The 26,763-nt window shown below is 34.6% G+C and overlaps 1 protein-coding gene across 2 annotated transcripts in view; it reads right to left on the reverse strand.

Annotated features, from left to right (window-relative positions):
• Alcam (activated leukocyte cell adhesion molecule) overlaps window positions 1-26,763 on the reverse strand; it is a 197,021-nt gene that overhangs the window by 25,168 nt on the left and 145,090 nt on the right. For both annotated transcript variants that reach the window (XM_046455302.2, XM_046455301.2), the window contains exons 2-9: window positions 23,695-23,795; window positions 21,216-21,435; window positions 13,717-13,781; window positions 12,485-12,572; window positions 11,851-12,033; window positions 6,903-7,030; window positions 5,229-5,361; window positions 1,400-1,512 (exon numbers count right to left, since the gene is read on the reverse strand). In XM_046455302.2, coding sequence (XP_046311258.1) covers window positions 1,400-1,512; window positions 5,229-5,361; window positions 6,903-7,030; window positions 11,851-12,033; window positions 12,485-12,572; window positions 13,717-13,781; window positions 21,216-21,435; window positions 23,695-23,795 — 1,031 coding nt within the window. The remainder of the gene's footprint in view (window positions 1-1,399; window positions 1,513-5,228; window positions 5,362-6,902; window positions 7,031-11,850; window positions 12,034-12,484; window positions 12,573-13,716; window positions 13,782-21,215; window positions 21,436-23,694; window positions 23,796-26,763) is intronic.

The raw sequence follows: 26,763 nt of genomic DNA on the forward strand, positions 1-26,763 counted from the left end.
TATTCCTAACATTAGTATTAGTTGACAACAGTGAGTGCAGGTGAAGTAGAAGCTACTTTTTTTTGAAAAAAAAAAATTATTTATTTATTTATATGTGGTGCTGAGGATCGAACCCAGTGCCTCATACATGCAAGGCAAGCGCTCTACCACTGAGCTACAGCCCCAGCTCCAAGAAGCTACTTTTGATACAGCAAACTTTTCATTTCTCTAGTACTGAAGTGAAACATGCGGTGGGTGTTCATGACATCATTGATTATTGTTTAAAACCTGTCAAGCTTTATGACCATTGACTACTACAAATATCTCATGTTGACGTCCAGACTATAGAGTGACAGTTTAATGACCTGAGTGATGAGGCTGTGACTAAAGGAGAGCGAAACAGGAAACGGAGAATCTAGCACTAAAAGCAATCAAAACACAAATAGTAAAGCAATACAAAATAACTGATATTTTCACCAAGAAGAAACTTCACCAATAAATTTGTCTACAGGTTTTGATAAAGTCAATTCTTTTCAATGCCTGTGTCAAATGGAGTGTGCATTTCCTCAGGACATCAGTGGGTGGGGTGCTCTTGTTACATGCCATGCTGTGGTAACACATTGTGCTGGGGGTTTGGATATTCTAGCCAAGGATTTAAGTGGAGGGATCATTATTACAACCATTTCCTTGTGTCAAATGACTAATTATGAATCCTATTTTCTGTTTCTAAAAACATACCGACGACTGGGTCCCTGAAGTCATGGTCCTCCATGACAATTGCATGAATATAAGCAATCACTCAGGAAATACTAAGCTCCTAGAATGTTCTGGGTGTTCTCTGATGGCCCAGGGATGAAAAGGACCCCTAACTTTGAGGAGCTCCTAATCCAGCAGACCCTACTTTCAGAAACATAAGGGCAGTTCCAATCATCAGGGAGGCAGAAAGTGTGTGACCAGAGCACAGTAATACTCTAAAGAAGGACTGAACTTGAGTCTACTTGCTCATGGGCTTTCTGATTTCTTTCATGCCAATTTCTCTACAGGTAACTTGGGGAAAATAACAAGTGAACTATATACTCCACAGGGATTTTATAAGCATCATGTAAGTATAATGTGGATTCAAACATTCTGTAAATTGTTCTTAACTGTATATGTTTGTGTGTAGACAAGCATGCACGCACATCCTCATCTAAATACTCACATCAAGTAATGCCCAAACTAAGTTTCAGAGCCACACTATTGTTAAGTACCTCTAAAATTGTATAGTGTTTCAATTTGTATGAGATAAACTGAGCGAATATGTGAGTGTATAAAGATATTAACCATAAATATGCATTTTTGGATATAACATTGAATAAAAAATAACCTAAAAGCAAATCAGTTCAAAAGAGCAGGATAGAACAAAAATACTATGACTTACTTTCATCCAAACCACAGTTGCATTCCTACTAGCAGATATTGTGCAGGACACCGGCAGGGCATCACCAAGCTGCTTGGTCACTTCCCCACTTGGGTTTAAGGATAAATCCAAATCTGTGAAGCAAAGAATCTGCTTGAAATTCAAACTCCAAAAGAGCAAGTAGTTGAAATATTTCAGAGAAGAAAAGACAAAAGACAAAAAAAAAAAAAACCCTAATTGACTTGAAAACTCAGACATATGTGACTGACATATGTGACTAAAATAACTATTTTTTCATCCTAGATTTTCAAGCCAGCTTTGAGACCAGTTTGGACAAATTAATGGTTAATCTAATTGACTATGCATTTATTTGCAGTTAACATAATTGATGTTTTGAGTGCATATAAATATACCCCTAGGCTCTATCACCTTAAGAAAAAAAAATTATTTAATTGCTTCTGGAAGAAAATAAAGAAAGATGATGACTTGATAAGTATTGTTAAAAAAAAGTTGGCAAAGCATAACGTTGGAAAATCAAGTATGTTTAGACAGCAGGTGATAAATTGAAAAACCATGAGATAGTTTATGCATTTCTGCAGAGAGAATTGACAAATAGTTAGATATTTTTTTAAAATGCTACTCCATTTCTCATGCAGTGAACTTTTAAATAAGATCTATTGTTAGGTACACTGCCAACAGAATTTTTTAGAAACAGAGAAGAATTACATCTAAGGATATAAGTTTTCATAGGAAATAATGTTTACAAAAATCTCACTGTCACAGTATGATCCATATGAGGAAAATCCAATTCAATTGAACAAACACTTATTGTAGAGCTACTGTGCTCCAAGCACTAATGGGGGATACAGAGATGAGTACTGAGTACAAATTAATTAGGTTATGCACTCATTGATTAGGCGATATGCACTCAACCAACTGAGATACATAGCCTGTGAAGTCAGTGTCTAGTTGCAAACCTATTACCATTAGAAGCTCAGTAAATATTTGTTGAAAGATTAAAGGCAGGGCTACAAAGAGAGGTAAAAACAAAGACTTACGGGAGTATAAAGAATAAAGCCAAACTAGGTTTCAAAGAAGTAAGAGAGCCTTCGTAGGAGGCATTCATTTTTGTATCTTGCTCCTGTGGTTGTAAAGGTGGGTGGCTGATAGGTGGAAATGTAGGAACAACTTTTGCCACATAAACAAAAGCAAAGAGGCAAGAGAACTTGGCAGATTCCACAATAGTGAATGATCCCGTATGACTGCTGGACTATGAGAACTCACAGAAGGTAAATACGGACAATTAGTTGAGGCCAGACTGAGTACTGTGCTTGCCTTACTGAATTGGGGGCTTTATTCTGTGGTATAGGGGTTTGCTGTTGCACTTTATGTTGCTTCATGGTTTTACATGTTTTGTTGACTGTCTGCATCTTAAATGTTCACCTCTCCAGTTAGACTGCAAGCATCATGAGGAGATTGACCAGGATTTGTTTTTTCTCAGATACATCCACAGTGTCTGCCACATAGTAGGCTCTCAAACACTAGTGTTGAATGAATGAAGGGCAGAAACAGAGTTTCTCAGTCTAATACATATTAAAAAATGATGGTTCATAGTAAAAAAAAGAACCATCACATAAAAAGTGGCGTTTTCTCAGAATATTTGAGTGAATTATAAAGTGAAATTTTTACTCTCTGTGACTTAAGAGCTTTTGTTAGTTGGATAGTTAACTTGCCAATGAGAAGATAAAAGATTTTAGAGGATAAAGATGGATTTTGAAAGTTCTGATGAGGAATCTCTGTGTGCATGAATTGGCAGAGTAGCAGCAGCTGTTTCAGCAGCAGTCAGGAATCTGTACACTGAGAGTCTTAATGAGAGGTCTGTTCTGCAAACCTGTGCATGTAGAGATTGTGCTTCTCTACCGGCATTCCCTTTAGTCATCTATGAAAGGGAAACAAATCCTGTTTTTGTAAAACAAACAAACAAAGATAAATGGGCAAATATAGTTTTAGGTAGCATTCAGATAACAGAGTAAAATTTTGATTGACTTATAATACCTTTTTCTAGTTTTTAGAGTGAATTACAGGCCTTAAACTCCAACACTATAGTCTGCCTGTCAAAACTGAAATACATTTAAATCCAGTTAAATGCATTGAAATCTGTTAGGCTTTTTTTTTTCCTTGCTATCAGCCAATCATCAAGGCACCTTGTTGCTGCCACTGAGTCTTCTGCCTTGTCAGTCAGTTTTCCATTCCTCCCTGCCTGACCTACAAGTGATATAAATATGAGCCCTCTCCTTTTAGGGTCATATATACCTAGCATCTCTTAAACAAAAGCACAATGTGCCATCTTGAAGGCACTGGTATGCTCAAAACATGAACAAGAATGTCAGAGAGCTATTTCACAGGCAGTTCAATTTGTTGGGGACATTCTCTTGCTTTACTTTTTTTTTTTTTTTCTTTTTCTTGAAACAGGCCTAGATAAATGGTCCCATGACTGACTGGCCCTCAGAGAAAAAGTAGCTCTATTGTTCTACTAAGAGGTCACTGCTTTTTCCCAAACTATCCCCTGATGGCAAACAACTTAATCCTGTGCAACTGGGAGTGTGGAATAAACAGGAGTGGCTCAGCTGTGAACATTTCTTAGCAGTGCACTGTTTGCACAGGGCTCCCTGGAGTGTGCTTCTAACATCAGACAATCAAAAGCAAGCATCTGCTTGCTTTATTCCCCAAAGTACCCCTCTTACCGCCCCCCAAAGATTTAGCTCCTCTCCTACATGTTTTCCAAGCATTATTATTGGTAGAGTAAGAGGTTTAGAACCAAGTGTTCAGGACAATTTGTAAAGTCTCTTCTAATTTTGAAACACAGAAATGCCTCATGATGAAAGGGATTCAGTGGATCACCATGTCTAGAGGAAACCTTGGCACTGTTGGGTGCAAACAACTTATTGGAAAGTTTGGCCTATATGAACAAGAAGACTGAAGCTTGCTCAAAATACTCTGAACTCTAGTCTTAGTAGTGGGTAGTATGAATGAATAAGTTTACTAATTCCATGATACATCATGTACATCAATAATAGGGACTCTTAGGAATTACAAAATAAAGAACTCAATTACAAGTCTGGTTTTTATGTATCTTTTTTTCCCCCCATCACTGCCATCGGGGCCAAAAATAACTTTTGTAATATCTGTAGGGCAAAAGTGGATTAAAAGCTAATAATAAATTTATGTTCAAGGTGATTTTGAAGAGGTTCTGATTCCAGAAATTTACTTATTCAACCAACAAATGGCTTTTAGTCATCTCCACTTCCTATTCCAATTGCTCAGTCTATAGTAACTTTGTTTTTCCTGGATTTGGGTGTTAATATTATTCTGTAATAAGAAAAGAAGATACTTAATCTACATTTTCGTGAGAGAATGTCTAAATAGAGTTTGGGAGGGTAAGTCTGTGGTAGAGTGCTTGCCTAGCACTCATGAGTCCCTGGGATAGACCCTCAGCACTATAAAAGAAAATGAAGACCTAAATATTAAAAAAAAAAAAAAATATATATATATATATATATATATATATATTATAATGAGTTATTTCCTTAAGATCCATATGAATATTTTTTATTGATACAACGAACTGAAGACATTTAGGTTTACCATGGGCAAAAGTTGTAGCAAATCCAGGCAAGGTTTCAAAGCTATAGTGCCAACCTGACCACAGTCGAGTTTATTCTGATGATCTTTACCATTCTATCCAAACACGGTATTTATGAAAAAGATAGAGTCAATTTATTAGAAAAGACAGCCATGTTAAACTACCAGGGGCCTCTGAAGTAACGCTGTACCAGAGAAGGCGACTTACAGTGGACTGTGATGGCTGTGGAAGCCGTCATGCTTTTTTTGTCCATCAGGGAGCATCTGTAGTCTCCTGTTGCATTGCGCCTCACGTCTGTCAATGTGTAAGTATTTGAGCTTCTTATTCCTTCCAGTTGTCCCTGTAGATAGAAGCAAAATGTCAGATGATTACATACATGTGGTGGCTACAATGAGAACAGTTGTATTTCTTGATGAAGATGGCATTTTATCAGAAAGGGAAGAAAATGGGAATGTGTTTCTTTGAATGGCCAAAAAAAAAGTAAAGCTTGTGCTACCAACATCTAATTTCTAGAGAAATAATATTTATGTTTCAAGGAATTTTGAAGGCTAACTTGTATTATACTGAGGATATCTGTTTTATGACAGTGTGGTTTATGTTTGAGATTTAAAGCAAATTTTTAAAGATGTCCAATATTTTATTTTTATATTTATGTGTTACCTAATTAGACAAAAAGATTTGGGACAGTTTAAAAGAAAATATTCCATATATTCAAATTAAAAGGAAAGATAGGAAGAAAGGAAGGACCGAGAAGAATTGGAATAGGGAAAAAAAGAGAAAAGGGGCAGAGAAAAATAAAATAGAAATAGAAAAGAAAATAATAACAAATTAAGAATTGGAAAAATACAGATGAAGTAGGAGTAAATGTTAACAACAATGTCAAAAAAGATAAGCAGCAGATATTGTTGCTAAAATTGAGACATAAATATGGCTTTGTCATTCCTGATAGCCAAAATGAAAACCTAATTAGTTTAAAATTTCAATTTGCAAATGAAACGAAAGCAGCATGTCAATTTAATAGGCAAAACAAAGCTTTCTGTCAACATTTAAGTTTATAAAGAATTACTTAGGCTAGTCTTTTCAGTAATGTGGTGAATGATATTTTTGCATACTCCTAATAATATAGTGGATAGATTCATAAGGACATCCTTGCAGGAAATGTAGTATTGAGTTGTACATGGCTTGTCCCTGTGCAAAGGTGATGTCAAACATGAAGCTACAGGAGGAAAGAATCCCTAGAAAGCTCTTTCATAGTTAGGTTCTTTATCACTGCAACATCCAGAACACAAGCAAATTATTTCTTCTGGAGGAATTGTCCAAAATATCCTCAATGCATATTATTTCTGTCAGCTATGATATGGATAAGAATTTAGGAACTGAAAAATTAAGATTATATATGACAAGAAGAGACAGTTCAGAGCATAATTCTATCAAGCTGAATATAATATGCAACAAAACTATTCTTACTTCAGGAGATCAGAGGTATGCTCAGGGCCACACTATGGGTAGAGAGAGAATCCACTTCAGACCATTTGCTGTCATCATCTCTGTTTATAGTTATCTACTTATAATGAACATATTCTTATAACTTATGCGAACAAGTAAACCTTGAGTTTTCGCAATTATGGTTCCCTGTGGTCAGCTTTGTTTTTTTTACCTCTTTGTCTCTGAAATCTCTCAAAGTTGAGCAAAGGCAAGAACACTGTCAGGTGCCACAAAAGCTTTCAAAGGATATTCTACAGGTGGTGTTTTTTTCTGCCCCCAAATAGCATTCTTTCTCACTTAAGCCATCTAAGTGCATACAATTCTGGATGTTAGCTAGAGGCCAAACAACAGGACAAAATGATAGCAGTCAAGCTCAAGTAATACTTAGGCACTTACTGGTAAGTAAAATAAAAACTCCTCAGGAGGAGGGTTGCCATTTCCCATGCACTTAAGAGTGATGTTGTCCCCTTCTTTGATGGCAGTTTTTGGTGGCAACACTTGTATTGTCACCTGCTCTGTAGGATCTGCAAGAGCCACAGGCACAAGTTAACCATTTTTGTCAAGTACAAAATTACTGTGCATACAATGTAAATGACTAAATTATACACAATTTTCTCAAGAAGCTAGTAATGGTAATTACTTAAATGTATCTTTTTATAGAAGGATTGAAGTTAATAGCCACTTGCTATACCAAGCACTAATCATAGTTAGAGCAAACTACAAAGAGACCCTATTACATAAAAATCAATTTCTTCTTAGCAAAATGTCCTTAACTGAGGTAGGAATGATTGTAATTATTTTATGTGTAAAAGACCAGTAGGAACAACCTCACGGTATGACTTCATTATAAGTAAATTTAACTATGTTATATGAATCTTATAGTTTGGAAAGACTAAATCAGCTAGCAAAGTCACTGAAGCTGTCAGGTCCCACTGCATTCATATTACATAATAATACCTTGTACTAAATAAAAGGAGACATGAGCTAAACACTAGCAAGATTTCTGGCATGCAGGAGAGCAGATCTGCTTTCAGAACAATGAATCCTATGAACTGAGAGAGACACTTAACACAATCAACAGGACTATAAGTGCATTGTAATTTTGTCTTGTTCATTGAAGCCAAGATGTAACTTTCATTCCATTCTGGTCATTTTGTGGAAAAAATAGGGCTAAAGAGTATTCTTTAGTACAGACTACTGCTCAACAGTGTAATGCTAAATAAACTAAAGGCTGGATACAATGGAACCATATTTAGAAAACATGAAATAAGAGAAGGTAGTGGTGGCTATAATAAATGACTTGCTTTCTTACATATCCATTTGTTATACTATTGGATATGCAATGAACAATTAATTTAGAAATCATATAATCCAAAGGTTTATTTTACAGAATCTTTCATACAAGAAGTAATACTTATTGAGACATATGCTTATATTTTCAAATTGGTGCCATTAAAAATAACATCTCTACAAAGATCTATTTTGTTATTAGCTAGTAAAGTGAAATGAGCAAATGATAGTTTGGTGGGCTTTTTGTTCTATTTTTTGCAGTCATTTATTTGCCCGTCTACAATTAACTTGCAGAGGAATTCTTAGAAGCATGATTATGCACTGCTTCTTTGTCATTTCTCTATGTTCAGGCATCTCTGAATATTTAGCCAGAATATTCTGAGGCTGCACAATGATGGATGCTTTTTGTTTTTATTTTTATCTATTTTTTTTTCTGGATTTGCTTAACGTAGTTCTCCAATCAGCATTTCCCAGTGAAGCTGCAAAGTGAGTAAAGTTTGCTTTTTGCTTCCCACTGAACTGCATTTCTGGGTCCCACTCACTCTTAGACATGGCGCTTAACTGACTAGCACTCAGGTTTGGCTGGCAGCACATCACTGTGGTGCATCTCAGATCAACACTGACTCTAGAACAGCAAGGGATCACAATCAGTCTAACGTGCTCGTCTGCCTTCCCTTTTCAGTAGGTTCTGTTCTGCATTTAAAGAGTTGAAAACTGAACTCAGATCAGAAGTCTGTCACAACACATTTGGATTTTAACAGTCACTTTCTGGATGGCCACTCACATGCCTACAACAAAATTAATGATCTCTTGTTCTCCCTTTGCCCCTGACTTTGAATTTTATTCTGCCCATTAGTAAGTCATCATTCTTGCTGTTACTCTGACTTCCTCTTTTGCCCTCTCTTACCCACTCAATCACCAAGTCTCAGTGATTAATACTTCACAGCATATTTTGCATTTGATTCTCCTCTTCTATTCCCACCAACACTTCCCTAGTTTACGCCCTAATTAACCTGCCCTGAAATACTGCCATCAAATTTCATTTGGTCTGTCACCTTGAGCCTTTCTCCTCTGTCCTTCCATAACTATTTCCTCTGAAGCAGCTTCCAGAAGTAACATTTTGAATAACAGTGATCTGAAATAAAAATTCTTTTATCTTGATATCCACAATTTAGCTTGTATGTAGCTTAAGTGAGATTCTCATATCTCACTACTTTAAGTAAACTCCTACAATATAACTGAGATATGAGAGATTCTCATATCTCACTACTTTAAGTAAACTCCTACAATATAACTGAAAGAGTCTACTCAGGTTTTTTTATGCATGCATCCCTCTGTCCAATCATTAATTCATTTGCTTAGTATCTATTTCAAATAAGCACTAAGTGGTAGAATTATAAAACTGAAATGAGATCTTCCCTCACTTAATAATCATTCACTCTATGAGAACACCAAACTTAACAATTAATATTATGACAACATTAAAACTGCATATGATGTGAGCACTGGATCACTGTTGGTGCTAGACGAGTAGTATTGGGAAGTTTACAGGAGCAATTCACCCTGGAACCAGGTTTTGAAAAATAAGTCGGTGCTAAAAGACAAAAGCAAGACAATAGCAGCACACAGATAGGCATGTAAACAGTACTCTACTGGAGGAATCTAGAAAACAGAATGGTCCACAGTGGGGTACAGTATACAGTGCAGCAATGAAGGCTGAGATATATTGGGGACTCAAGACATATTGAAATTCGGAGTGTAAAGATTAATCTGGGAGCTCTGGGGAGTCATGGAAGATTTTTAATCACGGCAGTAACTCTATTCCATTTTATGTTTCAGAAAGATGTTTCTGGCATCAGCTTGGAGTAGTTTGTTTAGGCTGAGCATAGAAAAATAGGCAGACAAGAAGAATACTATTTTGGAAATCATTGCAGAAACATAGGCAATGAAGAATGGTGGCATAAACTTAGGCAGTACCCATAGCAGAAATCAGGTAAACATGGAGATTAAAGAGTTAGATGCTCTGCAATTTTATTAGCGATTGTCTAGAGTATGGGATAAGTGGACTGGTGCATTTTTTTTCAAGAATTCTCAAGTTAAATTCATTAGAATTCTTTTTCTTGAGTATAATTTCTCATTTAGCTTTCTATTCTCTGTAGCCTTCCTGGAGCAGTGGTTCTCCAAGTGTGGTCCTCAGATCAGCAGCACTAGTCATTAAGAAATTTGTTGTAAATTCAAAGTATGAAGCATTTCCCTTCTTTACTGGGTCAGAAACTTGAGAATGAGATCCAGCGATCTGTGTTCTAACAAGTCCATAGGATTCTTCTGATGCATGTGAGAGTTTGAGATCAACTGTCCTTGGATACCTGAGCTTTTAGGACTCTTCTGTGACTTCCTGTGACATTCACCACCTGCAACCTTACACTAACAATTTCCTTCTAATGTAGGTGTCTTGATTCTCTACTGGAATAGTAAACTCCTCAAATGTCAGGACTATATTTGAAGCCCACCATTTCATACAGGGTTTTCTCAAAAGCCATGCCACTTGCACTGTTCACAGCCAGCAGGGTAAAATCATTTCCTTCTTAAGCATCCAAGGATTTCACTGGGCACCTAACTGCCTGCCTGGGACTCACATTCATTCCTCTTCTTAAGCCAACTTCCCTATTCTTATTACTCATCTTGACATTCTCTCCTATCTTGTACCTCTGCATTTATATCAAGAAGGTTTATTTATGAATAGCCTTTATTTATAGAAAAAACAGATTGATTTTAAATATGCTATAAATAATAGAATATTCAAATTTCCTGTTTTTAAATCAAGTTGGAAATCATCTACCAAGTTTAAGGCAAAACAACCTTTTAACTTTAGGACAAGTCTTGTAATTCAGTTTTGTTTCTATGTTAAGATTCTGTGCCTCAGAGAACCCAACAGAAATGTAACTGAAGTAAAACTGTTCAAAAGTTTCAGCCTGTATTTCTACCTATCCTTCAGAATATATGTGGAAGTGCTAGGTTATTCTAGAATACATAAGGGTACAACTATTTTTTGTTCACTTTAGATAATAATGAAACTCTTTATTGCATTTCCCCTCAAAATCTCCAGGTCTACATTGTTTATGTAGTGATACTACATAGTAATAATCACAATAGTGCTTACAGAGCATTTCATGTGTGATGCATTATGCTACTTTAGACTTGTGATATCTCTTAATCTCCATAACAACATTATGAGTAGATGTTATATTTTTCCCATTTCACGCTATGAAAACTGAAATTTATGGTAATTAAGCTACTGTTCTAGAAATGTACAGTAATTGATAACACGGGGACTGGAACACCAACATCTTTGCTCTAAATCATTAGATTATCTTTGCATCTGTCATTCAAAAGAGAGCCCAGTAGGGGAGAAAAAGATTCTATTCCAGTCTCTATAGCTAATTTACAGGACATTTCTGTACTTCATATTACTGTTAAATAAAATAATGGAATTGGAACAGTAGAACATGAAAATTTCTTTTTATTTTAATATTCTATGTTTCAAATTCATGACTTAGTTATCCAAAATATCTTGGAATATAGCATCCTATCTAAATTAAGTAATAGACCTAATTATTAAAATAAATCTTTATTAAAATAGCAATCCCCCACTCAGAAAGCTAGTTAGTCATAAGTCAATATTTGTCTGTCATTCATTCAGTAAATGGTAATAAGATTTTTTGAGTTCCTACAAAATACATGGCTGTACTAGGTATGTGGCCTACCAGAAGGACTCACCCAAGCTAGAGATCTTATCATTAAGGAACTTAATACCAGGAAGAATACAGGAGATGCTCATAAGAACAGTGTAAAGTGAACTATATTTTAAGATGGGTAAGCATTTATTCTCTAGGTTTCTCAAAGAGAAAGAGATTACTTGGATGCCATGGCTTCAGAATGGAGGTTGGAAGCAGAATCCAAAGACAAATTAGATTGGAATTTCAAAGAGATTATTAGTATTTGAATATTATTTCTAATATATTACAGTTATAAAATTATTCATTGACTTACTTACAATAAATATCAAAGACTGCCTGTTCAGAATGGATTGTTTTCTGGCCATTTGGTCCATAATATGTCACAGAGCAGGTGAATGGCATTTGTACATCAGCCTTGCTTGTCTTATATTCCAAAGATGAAGTCATGGTATATAACTGAGTAACTGGATCCATCTCCTTTTTAAAAATTATGACCACCGCTGGAGAAAATAAAGAATGAAGAAGTAATGATAAAACCTTTATTGTAAAAAAAAAACAATCCTTAATTAAATATCATAATACTTTTGGGTGTTTTAATTGTTCTTTTAATTGTATTTAACAGGAGATAAAATTGACATACCATGAGGTAGGATACCTTTTCAGAATCATGACTCAAAAGACACAGATAAAAATAGTATCCTGGAATCCTATCTCCCACTTGCTTTAATTAACTTCTAGAACATGCCATGTACAGAAATAATTTTCTCTGCACAAGGGCTAAGATGATATTTTAAAAATCATGCAATGATTTACTGGATACTTAAACTAACAAAGCATAGAGTTCTATATAATAAGAGGACAGCATATTTAGATCCTAGACAGTCTAGAAAATGCCTAGGCAAGAGAAAATCAAAACAGGTCTTTTGAATGTATTGCCCACCTCATACTCACCTCCTTCAAGGGGTGATAGCACTTTTCCATTTCTGTACCATGTGATGTTGCCATCTGGGTAGCTGTCTTTTGAAATGCAGTCACCCAACTGAAAAATAAAAGGGAAATAACATTTCTTTGTTTCAATGAGGGCCTGTCAATTTGGAAGCCCTAGAATATTTAGGAAATGCAGAGTGTCTTGACTCATTTATCTTCTGACATTGACTGACTGAATACATGCTCTCTTTTATAAAAACAATGTTTTGTTATATTAAAAATATAGCCTTACCCATTTTTAAATGTGCAATAGATCCTGCCACTAATGATAAAATCACACTCACTTAAAGGCATTGGCAAATTTATTTTGACATATTCAGCTCAAACCGTAACTGAGTAGCATGACATAACTCCAGTAACATTGACTATTATCAGACTTCTGGATGTTCACATGAAAGAAACAGTTGGTATCAAGACTTGGCTGCTTCTCCAGTTTCATTCTACTTATATTTTGGACTAATGTTAAGTGTTTATCAAATAATATTGTGTATTAAAATTTAATATGATCCAAAGAACATGTTTTCACACACATACATACACACACAAAAGAAAGTTTAGGTACTTTAGCTGGTCAAAATGAGAGCATTACTCAGTTTATGCTTTCCCCCATGTCAGTACTGCTACTCTTTGTTTGCTAATGTGATTGTTAAAATCTGATCTTCTCACATTTTTATTTCAAACTTTCAATGGCTTAATTTGTCAATATAATAGTCCAACTCCCTATGTAGTGTATAAGACTTCTCATGATTCAGCTTCTCTTTATCTCTTTCCATACTCTCTTGACTTCTTAGAAACCAAGGTTTCAGAAATACCAAAAGTTGATGTTTCTCAAACATGTCATTACATGTCATTCTCTTTCATATCACATTACTCCATATTGTTGGAAAGCACTTGCTCTCTTTACCCTGGAGAAAATCTACTCATCTTTCATTGGCTGTATTAAACATTCAGTTCATTCAAATAACAAGAACTTCTCCCTTCAGAAATGACCACACCATCCTTCATATCATCATGGCCATAGGCACAGTGATCATAGGGTTCCCACTGCACCTTCTGCGTACTTTCTGAATGGCACCTGCAACACTGTTTACTCCATGTGAGCGAATGCCATCTTGTTTGTTGTGGCATCTGAGGCCAGGAAAATGCACTCAACATTAGACTAAGTAAAAAGCAGTTAATCAAAAACAAGTTCTTACCTTTTTAAGCTGCTCTGTTTCCAGAAATGGTGCTTTGCTTATAATTTCAGGTTTAGATGGTTGCTCTGTGGTTGAGAAAGGATTTGAATATAAATGGAAGGGGGAAAAAAGGGACATCCATGATTTAGTTTATGACCAACAAAGATAATTCATATACTCAAAGCAGAAGAACAAGCAACAGAATAAAGAATAGGTTTTTATATATAATCTGGATTTAAGATATCTGATAGGTCTTGCACATCCCATTATTTCATATAATTGGAAAGCTTTATCTTTTTCCTGGAAGTCAACTCCTCCAAATATTTGCTTCATTATCTTAAATATTGTACTTATAACTTCTTATAACTTCTTTGAATAAAATATGTGCAATGATTTCTGGATCCTTTATAAGCAGTGGATATGGATTTGATAGTGGAATAGAGGCTAGTGTACTAAATAATAATTGATTACCATGAGCACATTTACTTATCAATAACTTTAAACCCATTAGGTAAAGATGTTAATTCACATGGAGCACTTGTTTATTTATTTATTTATTTTTGGTACAATGGTACTTGCTTTAAATGCACATTTCTAAGTCCTAAGAAGCCTACTGAAACAGACTCTCTAGAGAAAAATCCCATCAATATATATTTTTAACAGGTTCCTTAAGGATTCTTAGGCACAATGAAGTTTATGAAACACTGCTCTAAAATCATGGGAAAGCTAGTTAGGAATGCAGAAACCAAAATTTCCTAAATATCTTTTAAGTCCATTCATACTGTGAAACTGTAAGTGTAGGGAGATATTTCAAACTTGGAACCTGAGATAATGAACAGAAGTATTTTGAATATAGAAAGTTTTATAAACATAAATTCTAATAGAGGCTTTAGAAGCAATTGATTACAAATTGCATGAATAAATTCTTACTTAAAGTATTTTAAGTTATTTTGTTCTTGTCTGCTAGTTTCCTACCATTGATGGATTCTGTACTTTTAAAATAGCTCCAACAATTAGTTTACAGAGAATATAAATTGCCTCATTGTCACTAATTTTCATGTCTCAGGGAACAGAATTATTCTATCTCATGTAAACAAACAAATGAAAATAACCAGATATTTTCTTTTATTGTTTTAATTTTCATAACAAACCTAACTAAATTGGTTGCAGTATACTTATTACTCAACTTTTCAAATTCCATTATGAGATGTTACCTTAAGTCCATTACAGAAAATAAGGAAAAAGACAAAAAAAAAAAATCTTTGAAATAACAAAGTGGACATCACCAGAGTGTACTGAAAATATATAACCTTCTCAAGGTTACTATTAAAGCTGATTTCTTTTTCCAAGTATTTTTATTTTATTTTATTTATTATTATTATTATTATTATTTTTTGCAGCAGGGAGGGTACCAGGGATTGAAAGCAGGGGCACTTGACCACGGAACCACATCCTCAGCCCTATTTTGTATTTTCTTTAGAGACAGGGTCTCTCTAAGTCGCTTAGCACCTCACTTTTGCTGAGGCTAGCTTTGAACTCGTGATCTTCCTTCCTCAGTCTCCGGAGCTGCTGGGATTACAGGTGTGCACCAACATGCCCAGTTCTTTGCAAGTATTTTTATACTATAAATTAGAACAATGAATATTATAAATCTGCTTACATATTGAACTCAAGCACTTTAATTACACCAGAGCCCACATACTCTGAATTCTAGAAATACAATTCCACAATTTTAACAATGATGATTATGTAGTTTTTCAAATATACTAGCTGGAAACAAAACATAAGAAAGACAGGAAAAGAAATGTGGAGGAATACAAAGGTGTAACAAAGACAACTAAGATTAATACAAACAAATGGTTATTAGAAAGGCGACGACAACATTCTAAACATTGACCAGAAACTCCCCTCAAGATAGACATCAGTTTCTGGGAAACACATGGTATCAAAGCCTTGCCTTCATCAGCACACCTTTATGTCATCACTATTTTGATGGAATGCTATAAAAATTTAAGCTGAGTTATCAATAAAATATTAAATTCTGTGTGGAATGTATGTTTTAAAGGCAAATATCTAACACATTTAAGAGAGAAATGCATTCAGAATATTTAAGCAGAATGAAAATTCTTGGGGCTTAACTAAGTCCAAGTTCTCTGGCCACTGAAATAAATTAATTTATTGACACCCTTTCCAAGAGATCAAGAGACAGAAGATATTAAATTAATGTATGTGGTCAAAAAGAGACAACATTAACAGGAAGAAAAGAATAAATGATTTTTAGTTTCTCTTCAGCAGCAGTGTGCCTGGAATATATGAAGAAACTTGAAAATCCTCCTATGAATGTATGCTCTAAACAAGAAGATGAAGTTGGCAGTTTTGCCAAGTTTTCTTATTTTTCCATTTAACAAAGGAAAATATTAAAATAGTTGGGGCACATACTCACTTCTTAGTATATCAGATACCTCTGTTTTGCTTTGTAAACACTGTGATGTTTTGTCAATACACACATATCCATAAACACTTGGCTTCTAGTGTTACAATCCTTGATCCTTTGCACATGGAAATGTATACTTTGTTTCCATAAATACTTGAAAAAATTCCCTCTTACTTCAATAAAATGAAGCTGTAGGAAACCTAAAAATTCCCATGAAAGGATGCTTACAGTTAATCCTCTTTGCATTTTATGCATCTTTCTATTTGGTAGAGCGTCACAGTGAATACTGTGAAAATAAGAGTAATATCTATTGCATTTTCTTGAGTTATTTTCTCCTTAAACTTTTGTCTCAAACCCTTTATATTATCTACATATTTGGTATACAATTTTCTCTTAAATTAGGTTGTAACAATCAATGGATATTAGTTGGAGAACTATAAAAGAGGACACGTACTATTTTAGCAAAACTGCATATTGATTCCAAAGTATTTTTTTAAACCTATGTGAATTATGTCTTAATATGATTCAAGGATTCATAACCAAGTATAAAATTGAGAGGAAAAAACAACGCCACAAATTTACTTGTATTATTAAAATAATTTAGTCAAGGGCACTGATTTAAAATTGAGCCAAATATTACTTCTGAACATTCATGACTAGGTTCTCTAAAATTTCTCAACTGAATATTTATCAAATGGTGGAACCATGCCTTGGTTCATTTTCTTTTTCCTTTCTGACCTGGCTCTTTCAATTGATGTAGCTAGGCACTATATTATCAAAGGACTACATATGATAGCTTAAAATTGTAGATGAGAAAACTGAAAACCAAATCTTTTAATGTTCATTGTAAATCTGATAGTACAGTACTTTATGTATGGGGGTGCATGGAGAAGGGGGCAGATGATGTTTTTAGAAGCACGTATCATCTTTAGAAATGGGATATAACACTAAGACTCAAATGATTTCTTTTTAAACTATATAGACTGTAGGATTTTCACTAATATCCTTCCAGGTCTTACCATACATAATTAAAATCTAAGCTCCATTTACTATTTAGAGCAATTTGAAATATTTTGTAATTAGAAGCCTTTCTTTTCCTTCTGGCTTCCTTGTTTTATCAATAGCTGGAGAGAATATACAGGAGATTCTTTTGCTAAATAAAGAAGGCAAGTGTGGTACAAAGATGGAGATTGATTTCAGGAGGAAACATGCTAAAATAGGTATCTTTTTTTTTTTTTTTTTTTTGCTCTAAAACTCAGGCTACTGTTAGTGTATGCTATGAACATTAGCTTTCAGAAAAACTAGAAATCAACAATTTAGTAAATTCTGTCATTTTTGATGTTTAGCCATCTTACAGCAGATGAAGATGTAGTGAGGGAAAAACTGCTGTGTATCACCCACAGTGTACCAGCAACACTAACAAAAACCCCACACAGGACAGCTCAATTTGACATGGGAGGAGGGCAAGAAAGAACAGGTTCATTGGATAAGTTGACAGAAAATACTTCTCTCAGTCCTTATCGACCATCAACCTTCACAAATCATGAGGTTCTTTAAGTAAACTATGGTGTCCATGAAATCATATTGTTTTTCTCACTAGATAGAAAAAGATTTTATATATGTCTATATATTTAGAGAATCAAACTGAAATATGCAATTTAGGTTCCATTTGCTACATGAGTCATTTTCTGCTTCTCTGTCCTTTAAATATATTACCTTCAGGTTGATCATTTGCCTGGAGAGGGTGGAAGGAGGGAGCACTGACAGCAGTATCCAAATGAAAGCTCTGAGATAACTTTGTATAAAGCCAACAAATACTGCATAGCACTATGAGAAGAACTGGGCCACTTGAACACCAGACTCTGTCACTGTAGAGTCTTCCTTGCAATATCATAGACCACCACCAAAGTAGAGGACACTTACAAATTAGTACAGGTCTCGGGGTCTAAATGCTTTTTGTAGAGGTGAACCTTGCTTCATTTTTGTTGTTGTCTGGTTTGGTTTTTTGGTGCCTTTGAGATGAGGTCTCACTCTGCTGCCCAGAACTTAGAAAGGTTGGCCCCAAACTCAGAAGGACTCTCCTGCCTCTACCTCCTGAGTAGTTGGAGCTACCTTTTGCATGAACAAGTTATGAAAAATTTATTAGAATTCTAGCAAACTGAATAACAGCTGCTCCTTACCTTCCCAAACCCTCTTTTTTGTGTGTGTGCTTGAAAAGGATCATAGTAAACAGAAGGAAAAACCTTCCATCTAATCTAAAGCACTCATTTTACTGATGAGGCTATCAACCCCAGACTGGAGAAGAGACTTATCCAAGGTCAGAAATTAATAGCAGCTCTGACAAAGCAAGGTCGTCTGTGACCAGCTCAGTGATTTTTCCATTTCACCACTGACAGCTGTTTGGCTCTCTGGACACCTATTTGACCTCTATGTCTTTTGCACAATCATTGGAATGACTCTTTGGAAAGTTTTAAAGGTCTCCTTTTGCTTCCGAATGGTTTTATCAACCTCGAATGTGCAGTAAATACAAACACAGTATGATTTTGATGCTATTCAGCCAAAGCAAAAACAAAAACCAAAGCTGATGAGTGGTGATAAAGCCTATCACTTATTTGTTCTTGGACTGGTTTATAAGTATGATTTCTTGCATCTGAAGTACAACTTAAAATTAAACAAAGAAACCTACTTGCAGGTAAAGTCATTAGTTAGGGCTTCTCGTTCGAATAAAATCAATTTGACTTTGCCCATGAGGATGGCAGTCCATAGCAGGCTGATCTGGAATTGGCTCACATAAGCCACAGTCAATTTTGTGGTACATGGTGCACGTTGCTAGGTGATTCAACAGAGGGAAACAGAGGACTGATTGATGAGCCTAGTAACTCTTAAGTGACTGCAATATATACATGCACAGAATGAAAGTCAGCCTGTCACAGCTGCTGTTTGCTTCACACAAAGTGACCCAAAGTAAATTCATTATTAGAAGAAAGAAAGAATGAAAGAAAGAAAGAAAGGAAAGAAGGAAGGAAGGAAAGGCCCCTATATGATCTTGCAAACACTGTCTTTATCATGACCTATGTTGTTCATTTTATTGAATTTGGAAGATCTCATGATTTCTAGTATAAAACACCATTTCAAGAGTGTGTAACTTGTCTATGTAAATTCTCCCTGGCCCACAGCCTGGAATGCAAATTTTGTTTCTGAGAATGGCTTTGTTTTCAACAACATTCAAAAGAGAAGGGGGCTGGGGTGCTCGAAGTTTCTGGGGTGTGAGTGTGTTTTCACAATCATAGGAATCCTCTGTGTTCTAGAACAGCTTACAGATTTTATTGAATAGACCAAATGAAATTTTTTTTTTTAAAGATTTCTGTATGGCATTTTTTTAAGGGCAATTTTGGAAAATGTCACAAATGATGCTTCTAAATGTAACAACCCAGACATTTTCAACTTCATTCTCTATTCTCTTGTTATTGAGTAAGCTTAACACATTATTTTAAAAAAGCCTGAAAATGAAAAATTAATATAAATAATTATTTGGGTGGCCACTATGGTACATTCTGGATATCTTGTTAATATTTATGATATCATGGGCTATAATAAATATATTTTGGTTTTTTCTCTTCGGAAAATGTGTCCTGAGCATTGCAATTATCCATTTTTCTAAATAATATGAATATGAAATAGAATAAATGAAAGAAAGGGCATGGGCCATGACAAATCGAATGGAAATTAATTATTTCTTGTGTTTCATGGAAGTCGGCCTGACTGGCAAACACCTGTACTTGGTTTGATGCATATAATGATCGAGATGTGGATGGTTTCCCGAAAGTGCCCTCTAAGGCAAAAGCTAATCAACTGAAACATGTAATATGCCTTTACAAGGTTCTTCTTGAGAACAAAGGCTCCCTTTGATAGTATAAGCACTCTTTGAGTCCACACCATGAACCCATAGGCTCTTTGAAGTTTACATAAATACTTACGGGACAGACCTACTTAGTTGCACAGGTTATTAGAAGATAACTGGGAAATCCATGGTTACTAGCTGTGGTTGGAGGCCCTCTGAGTTTCTTCACTATTTATTTTAATAATTTTTAGGTGCTGCCAAGTTATCAGAAAGCAAAGGAAAAAAAGTTGGAAAGTGAGACCTTATTCCCTAATTAAAAAGAATTGGCATTCTGAAATTTTTCATACTTATATTTCCTCCTGTAATTGCTAGAACATGATGTAACTGAGGTGGGACTTTTTATTTTTTTTTATTTGAATTTTAAAAGATGAAATGCTCTAATTATAACTTCTCAAGTCATTTATTTGCATAGTTATTTGCACAGTAACATTAACTATACATTATTATTAAGCAAAATAACTTTGCCATAGTGACTATAGTAATTAGCTAAGTTTCTTCCATAATTTTCTTTACTTCCAACCCTACTCTATTTTCTCTCCATGAGGTGCCCCCCACAGTCATTTGTGATGTGCTAAGCTTTTTATTTTAGAATAATTTTCTAAACCAAGTGACTATTTTGAAGTTTAAATAAGCATTAGAAACCAGGATCAGGGGAGATATATATATATCTCCCCTGATATATTAGTATATGTAATATATATGTATATATGCAAATTGAAAGCTTAGATCTCTAAGTCATAAGATAGTTTGAATTTGTGTTTTCTTGTTTTTATGTATTAAAATGGTAAAATTTTATCTTTCAACCCAATCCATGTATATGTATGCATGATATTCATAACCATATGTGTGTTAATATATCTGTATATTTCACAGAACACTTATTTGTACACATCAGTGAAAGTTAGAGACTATATGCCAGTTATCACTTGTACTACTCTGTGTCTCAGAAAATTTTTCATGACAAAACAACAGAGCTTTTAGTTCCTCACTGCAAATTTCCTATTTGAATTTTAGACTTTGTTTTCCTTCCTGACAACGTGGATGAGCAGAAGGAAGATCTCTAGAAATCCTCTTACATAGATGCCTGCTGTAGAGACATTACAGAGATCAGTCTTTTTACTAAAAGAAAAATGTTCAAGTACCAGCCTTTAATCCCACTTAGCAGTTACTCTACAGACTACTTACTGAACACCTTGACTACTGTAGGTGCCTCAAATACGTTGTCCTCAGTCACCAGCATGCACACAAATCTCTTTTCGTCACTGATCTTTGCATTGCTGATAGATAAGGTGTAGTTTTCCGAGAGGCTCAGTCTGTCTTTGTATTCTGGTACATCATCATACTGCACACTTTTCTTTGTAGAGGACCTGAAGGCAATAAATACTGGAGAGCCATCAGGCTTTTCCTAAAAATTAAAATAATAATAAATTTAAAAGACTAGTGTATTCCAACATTTTAGAAGTATATAAAGCAACAAATTTCCTTCATCACATTAGTTCACTAATATGTATACTTTTTGACCAAGAATAATTTTTTATACAAGCTTCACATAGACCTTTGTTTACAGAAAATCACTTCATAAGAATTAGAGCCACAGGTTCCTTTATAGGTATTGGTTGAAATGTGTGAAAATGAAAAAGTGAGCTCTTGGAATCTGAGCTTTTCTCACATCTGGAGGACAGAATTGGTGACTTCTTTGAAACTGATGACGGCCAGTCTTATGTTTAGTGTAAAATAGAAAAAAGCAAACACATGAGTATATAAAATGATGTTTAGAAAACCATCACAGCAGTCATATGCTTGAATTGAAAATAGTGGTTTAGATATCCTGGGCAGTTATCTCTGGCATATTCCTTACTTTAATCTCCATTCTTCAAATGTGCACATCTTTCAACCAGAGCTGATGTGGCTGATCTTTACACAGCATGTCCTTTAATAGTCTTCACAGAGGAACAGTATTTACTCTTGTAAAACAATCACGTCCATTAAGCAAGACTCAGATTAACCACTACCATCCATAATTCTGCTATTTGCATTATAAAAACTCAACTCAAAAGGCTTCCCTATGAAAACATCATCAAAATATGATATAATCTGGCATATAAAATGATGCCTGGAACAGAGACACATGACATAACTCTTTCCCTGTTCAACAAAAATTCTCTTACCTAGTAAGTAATTTAGTTGAAAACAGGGACCAAGCTCTCCTTTACTTACCTCATAAGGCTTTTGAAAAAAAGTAAAGTTTGATAAAACATGTTAAAATCATGGCAAATTCATGGAGACTTATATTATAAAAATGAGTTACTAAGCTACTAAGCTTATCTTGGAGTCCAAAAGTTTTAACTTCTTAAATATCTGAATACATTAATAATATTCCTCCTAAATCTTTTAGTTTTATCACAGGGTTATAGTGCAAATCTTTGCCTTCAATCATTCCTTCATTATGGGATACATGTTAGTTTCTATATTCATTCCTTTATGTAATAAATAATAATTATTAATATTTTAGTACTTAATTACATAGCTGGTACCTTATTTGGGCTTTCTACACAGTAATTAATTGACTTAATGTTCATAACAACCCTGTAAGTTAAAGTGCAGTATTAGTCTCATTTACAGATTAGATAATGAAAGTAGGGTTTGGTTAGATAACTTTCAAGGTCTCTACTGATAAAGCTGAGAGCTGAGCTCAGCAGCCTGGTTTCTTTATGATAATACTTGATAATGGTGAGATAACTCTCCTATGGCAGGCCCTGTGGCAAATGCTAATGAAGAGGTGGAGAGAGTGGAGTTGGGAGGAGTGAACAGGGCCTGTGATCTCCATTCACTGGGAGCTGTGATGGCGAGAAACTGGCATATCCTATCATGTTTTCTTTCACTTTTTCCACACCGTCCACTTGTCTTTCAGGTGCTCATGTTAAATTAGAGCATGTGTACTACAGGTACTGATCAAGTCTGACTTCGGAGCACACAGTACCTTAAATGCAACTGATGGGTTTGCCAGAGCTTTCCACTTCACTAACAATTTCAAATTTGCCATTCTTGATTGGTTTCTAATTCTGCTGTGCCAGCTCAGTTTAGGTGAAAAATACTCCCTGGATTACAGTTAGATTTTTCCATGATAAGAGAAAATATTTTTCACTTGATTCCATTTATTTTGACAGTGAATTTGATTCAGCAGGTGAATTATATGGTAGACACCCATGCTGTTAGACTATTGGGGATGCTAATAAATATTGTCTTTATAAGCCTGGACTTCACATTTCCATATTTATAGGAAACTGCAAATATCTGAAAGTCACCTATAGTGAACTGCACAATAGAGGAAGATCTAGGGAAGTGGTGTGCTGCCTTGCCTTCCTTTCCTATCTCATGGCCTTTACACAGGCAAAATTGGGTGGGACTTTGCATCCCTACAGTCTTGAGAGCTTACTTTCACAAGAAATCACCACACATCAAGCACTAGTAAGTATTCTGATGTGAATTACTTCATGTAGTCCTCACCATAACATAACAAGGAAGATATTATTTCACTTTATAATGAAAAAATAGTTTATTTCACTTGCCCAAAATTCCATGGGGAGTATATAGTAGACCTGTATACTCCATGAAACCATAAAACAGGAAGCAATTAAGCAGTTCCCAGATAGGTCACACTTACATATTTCCATTTGCCAAACATGAGGTTCTGAGGTACATCGAGTCGGCAAGGCATGATAATGGTATCTCCATAGGCTGAGTTTACAGTATACCATCCAAGGCCTTTAGATAAAAGGAAAAAAGAGAAAGAGATTTCAAGTGTTTTCTTGAAGTTATAACATAGAAACATAGTAGAATTGCTATGGGACTGTACAATAATTAACATGTTCAAAATTCTCAAAACTAGCTTTAAATATATTTGTATTTCTCAGTTAAAAATATTATCTTCTAGGAAATTTTTTAAAAAACCTATTAACTGCTAAAAAGTAGTTATACTCCACTTATGTATAATGTGTCAAAATGCATTCTACTGTCATATATAACTACTTAGAATTAAAAAAAAACAAAAAACTGAGAAGTAACACGTATAACACAACTCAATTTTGTTTCTGTGTGGGCAAATGAACATAAAAATGACTTATTTGGTAGTAATATAGATCGAAATGCCATCTTTAATTTTATGTTTCCATAAAATAATAATATGGTAAAAATTCATAGTATGAAAATATTTCATAGATAACTTTATAAATAAATTAATTAGCTGCATTTTGGGTAGACAATCCAATTTAAAACACAATTTGCTGGTTTGGTATAGGAAACTTCCTAGTTTTATTTAATATTTTATTAAAAATGATAAATAATTAAAATGTGGAAAAGCAATTTTTTTCATTGAAGTGTAAAATACTATTCACATCTGTATATATTCATGAAGTTTTAAAAAACTTCAACTACTTATAAACATAGACAAGTACCACAGGATCTCTCTCATGTGTATAAGCTAGAAAGGTCAAACTGAAAGTGGAAAAGTATTTACTCAAGACTGGAAGGGGGAGGGAGTTGCAGGAAACTGGATAATGGGCATCAAAACATGGGTCAGAGAAGTAGGTTCTAGTGTTCTATGGTATAGGAGGGTGCAGTTTATGTTATCCTGTTATGTGTTTTATGGAAACCTAGAAGAAAGGAGGTTAAAGACTCCAAACATAAAGAAATAGTGAAACAGAAATACAAATTACCCCGATTTGATCAGTGCATACTATATACATGTATTGAAATACCACACTATAAAATACCACAAAAAATACCACACCATAAATTTGTATAAATCTTATGTGTTAATTAAAAAGCAAAGCCCTCAGATGTCATTATGTTGACCATCATAGTTAGCAAAAACCTCATATAATTTTAAGTTTATTTTGTTTAAAATTGACTTTAAGATGTAACTTTTACCATTAATTATCTATTAACATATGTCTTAATTAAATATGAAGTATGAAGGGGCTGTTTTAAACTAGAGAAAGAAATAATATTTTTTCCACCAGGTGGTGCTAAAGGGCAAAGCTAAGGCAATCTGCAGCACATAAATAAAACCATCTGAGAACTTTCTAAAGAAACAGGACTGGATAGATGCAATCTTCCACTATTATCCATCCATCACAGTGGACACAAAATTTCATAACATTAACATTAGTTTATTTCATAACCATTAACATTAGTTTAAAAAACTATTTTATAATTATACCAATTGAGGTTTATACTTCTTTAACTAATTTGTCCCCAGTGAACAAAAACGCAAGCTATAGGAACATATTTCACACAAATATGCAGCATAACAACTGATTTTCATGAATTTTTTTGCCATTGTTAAGATATAGAATACATAATACAGAAAACAGGGATATGTCTTCAGTTGATTTGAGACAAGGTGTATTCTTGTTTATCGTATGTTCTGTATCATAATAAAAAAAGTGCCTCCATAATTTCTAATTGTTTTGTGTTCTCAACACTGTAATTCCTTTTAACTTTAAACCACCAAAAAAAGCAGAAGACTGTAAACAAAAATTGGTCACTTTGGCCTTGTTAAAATAAAAATAATGACAGTTTATTTATTAAATTTTATTAAATTATTTATTCACTTAGATGCTGAGGCTCATACCCAGGGCTTCCACATTCCAGGCAAGCACTCTGCCATCCCCAGTCCTAATAATTCAGGTTTAGAAATGTGGTCACAGACAGGCAAATTAAGAACATTTAGGAAATGGCTGTATTTCACATTACAGGACTTGTTTTCTATGATATTGGCCTCCTATTTTGGAATTTCCAGCATGTGTTTTCAGGTTGGTCATGCACTACACAGGCAGGTCTGCCAAACTAAGGGAACCACTGTGTGATTTCATATTTTGCTTCTTTCATCTGTTTGTAGTAAGGTACTTGGATATGTAATCACTTTAAGATTAATTGTCTATGTACCTTGTAGAAGCATGTGCTTCTCTAATCATCTCCCGTCATAAAAGGATGCCTTCCTTTGACAATGGATGGTGTTTCAATGAGTGTCCAAGGAGTGTTTTACAAAGCTTAGATACCAATTAGGTGAATCCTTTGCAAGGAAAAGCGACATTTTATAAAGTTCCATACCCAAATTTTAATGCTTTGTTCATTCTCAGACAATTTTTCCTTTTCCCTTTCTTATAGAACTTTAATGTGCTCTATATACACTACCTTTTAAAACAGGTTTTAAAGCTGCTTGAATTTCAAATACATAATGCATTTTTAGCATGATGAAAGCACAATTCCAACTGGGAAGGGACTGTATGTTTTTAATCTTTGCATCTCCAGGAACAATGTGTGGTATTTAATGGGCTCCTAACGAAATGTTTTCTCATTTGAATATTGTAGAGTCTTTTGCATTTTGGTTATCAAATGACATCTTTGAAAATCATGGAGACATTGCTAACTGGAACTTTGAGAATTCTTTTCCTTTCCACATACACTAAAGGCTGTCAAATGTTCTCCCAGATCTGTAGGGGATTAGTGGAATTAGTTCTGGGATGGTGCTCTCTGACTAGAGGAAAAACATGGATAGAACTATGGACAGCAGGAAAATAAGCCTAAAGTTACAGACAGAAGTCCTGCTCACAGACCGGGGGCAGAATAAATGACAGTTGGGTGGAATTTGGAGCTACAATCATGCTTATATTAGAATCAATTTTCAACTTTCTATAGTCATCAACTTTTCTGGTAGGAGCAAACTTAC

Source organism: Marmota monax, unplaced genomic scaffold (genome assembly GCF_021218885.2).
Source record: "Marmota monax isolate L192 unplaced genomic scaffold, Marmota_monax_Labrador192_F-V1.1 WCK01_AAM20220418_F8-fsc00053, whole genome shotgun sequence".
In the NCBI taxonomy this organism is placed as follows: Eukaryota; Metazoa; Chordata; class Mammalia; order Rodentia; family Sciuridae; genus Marmota; species Marmota monax.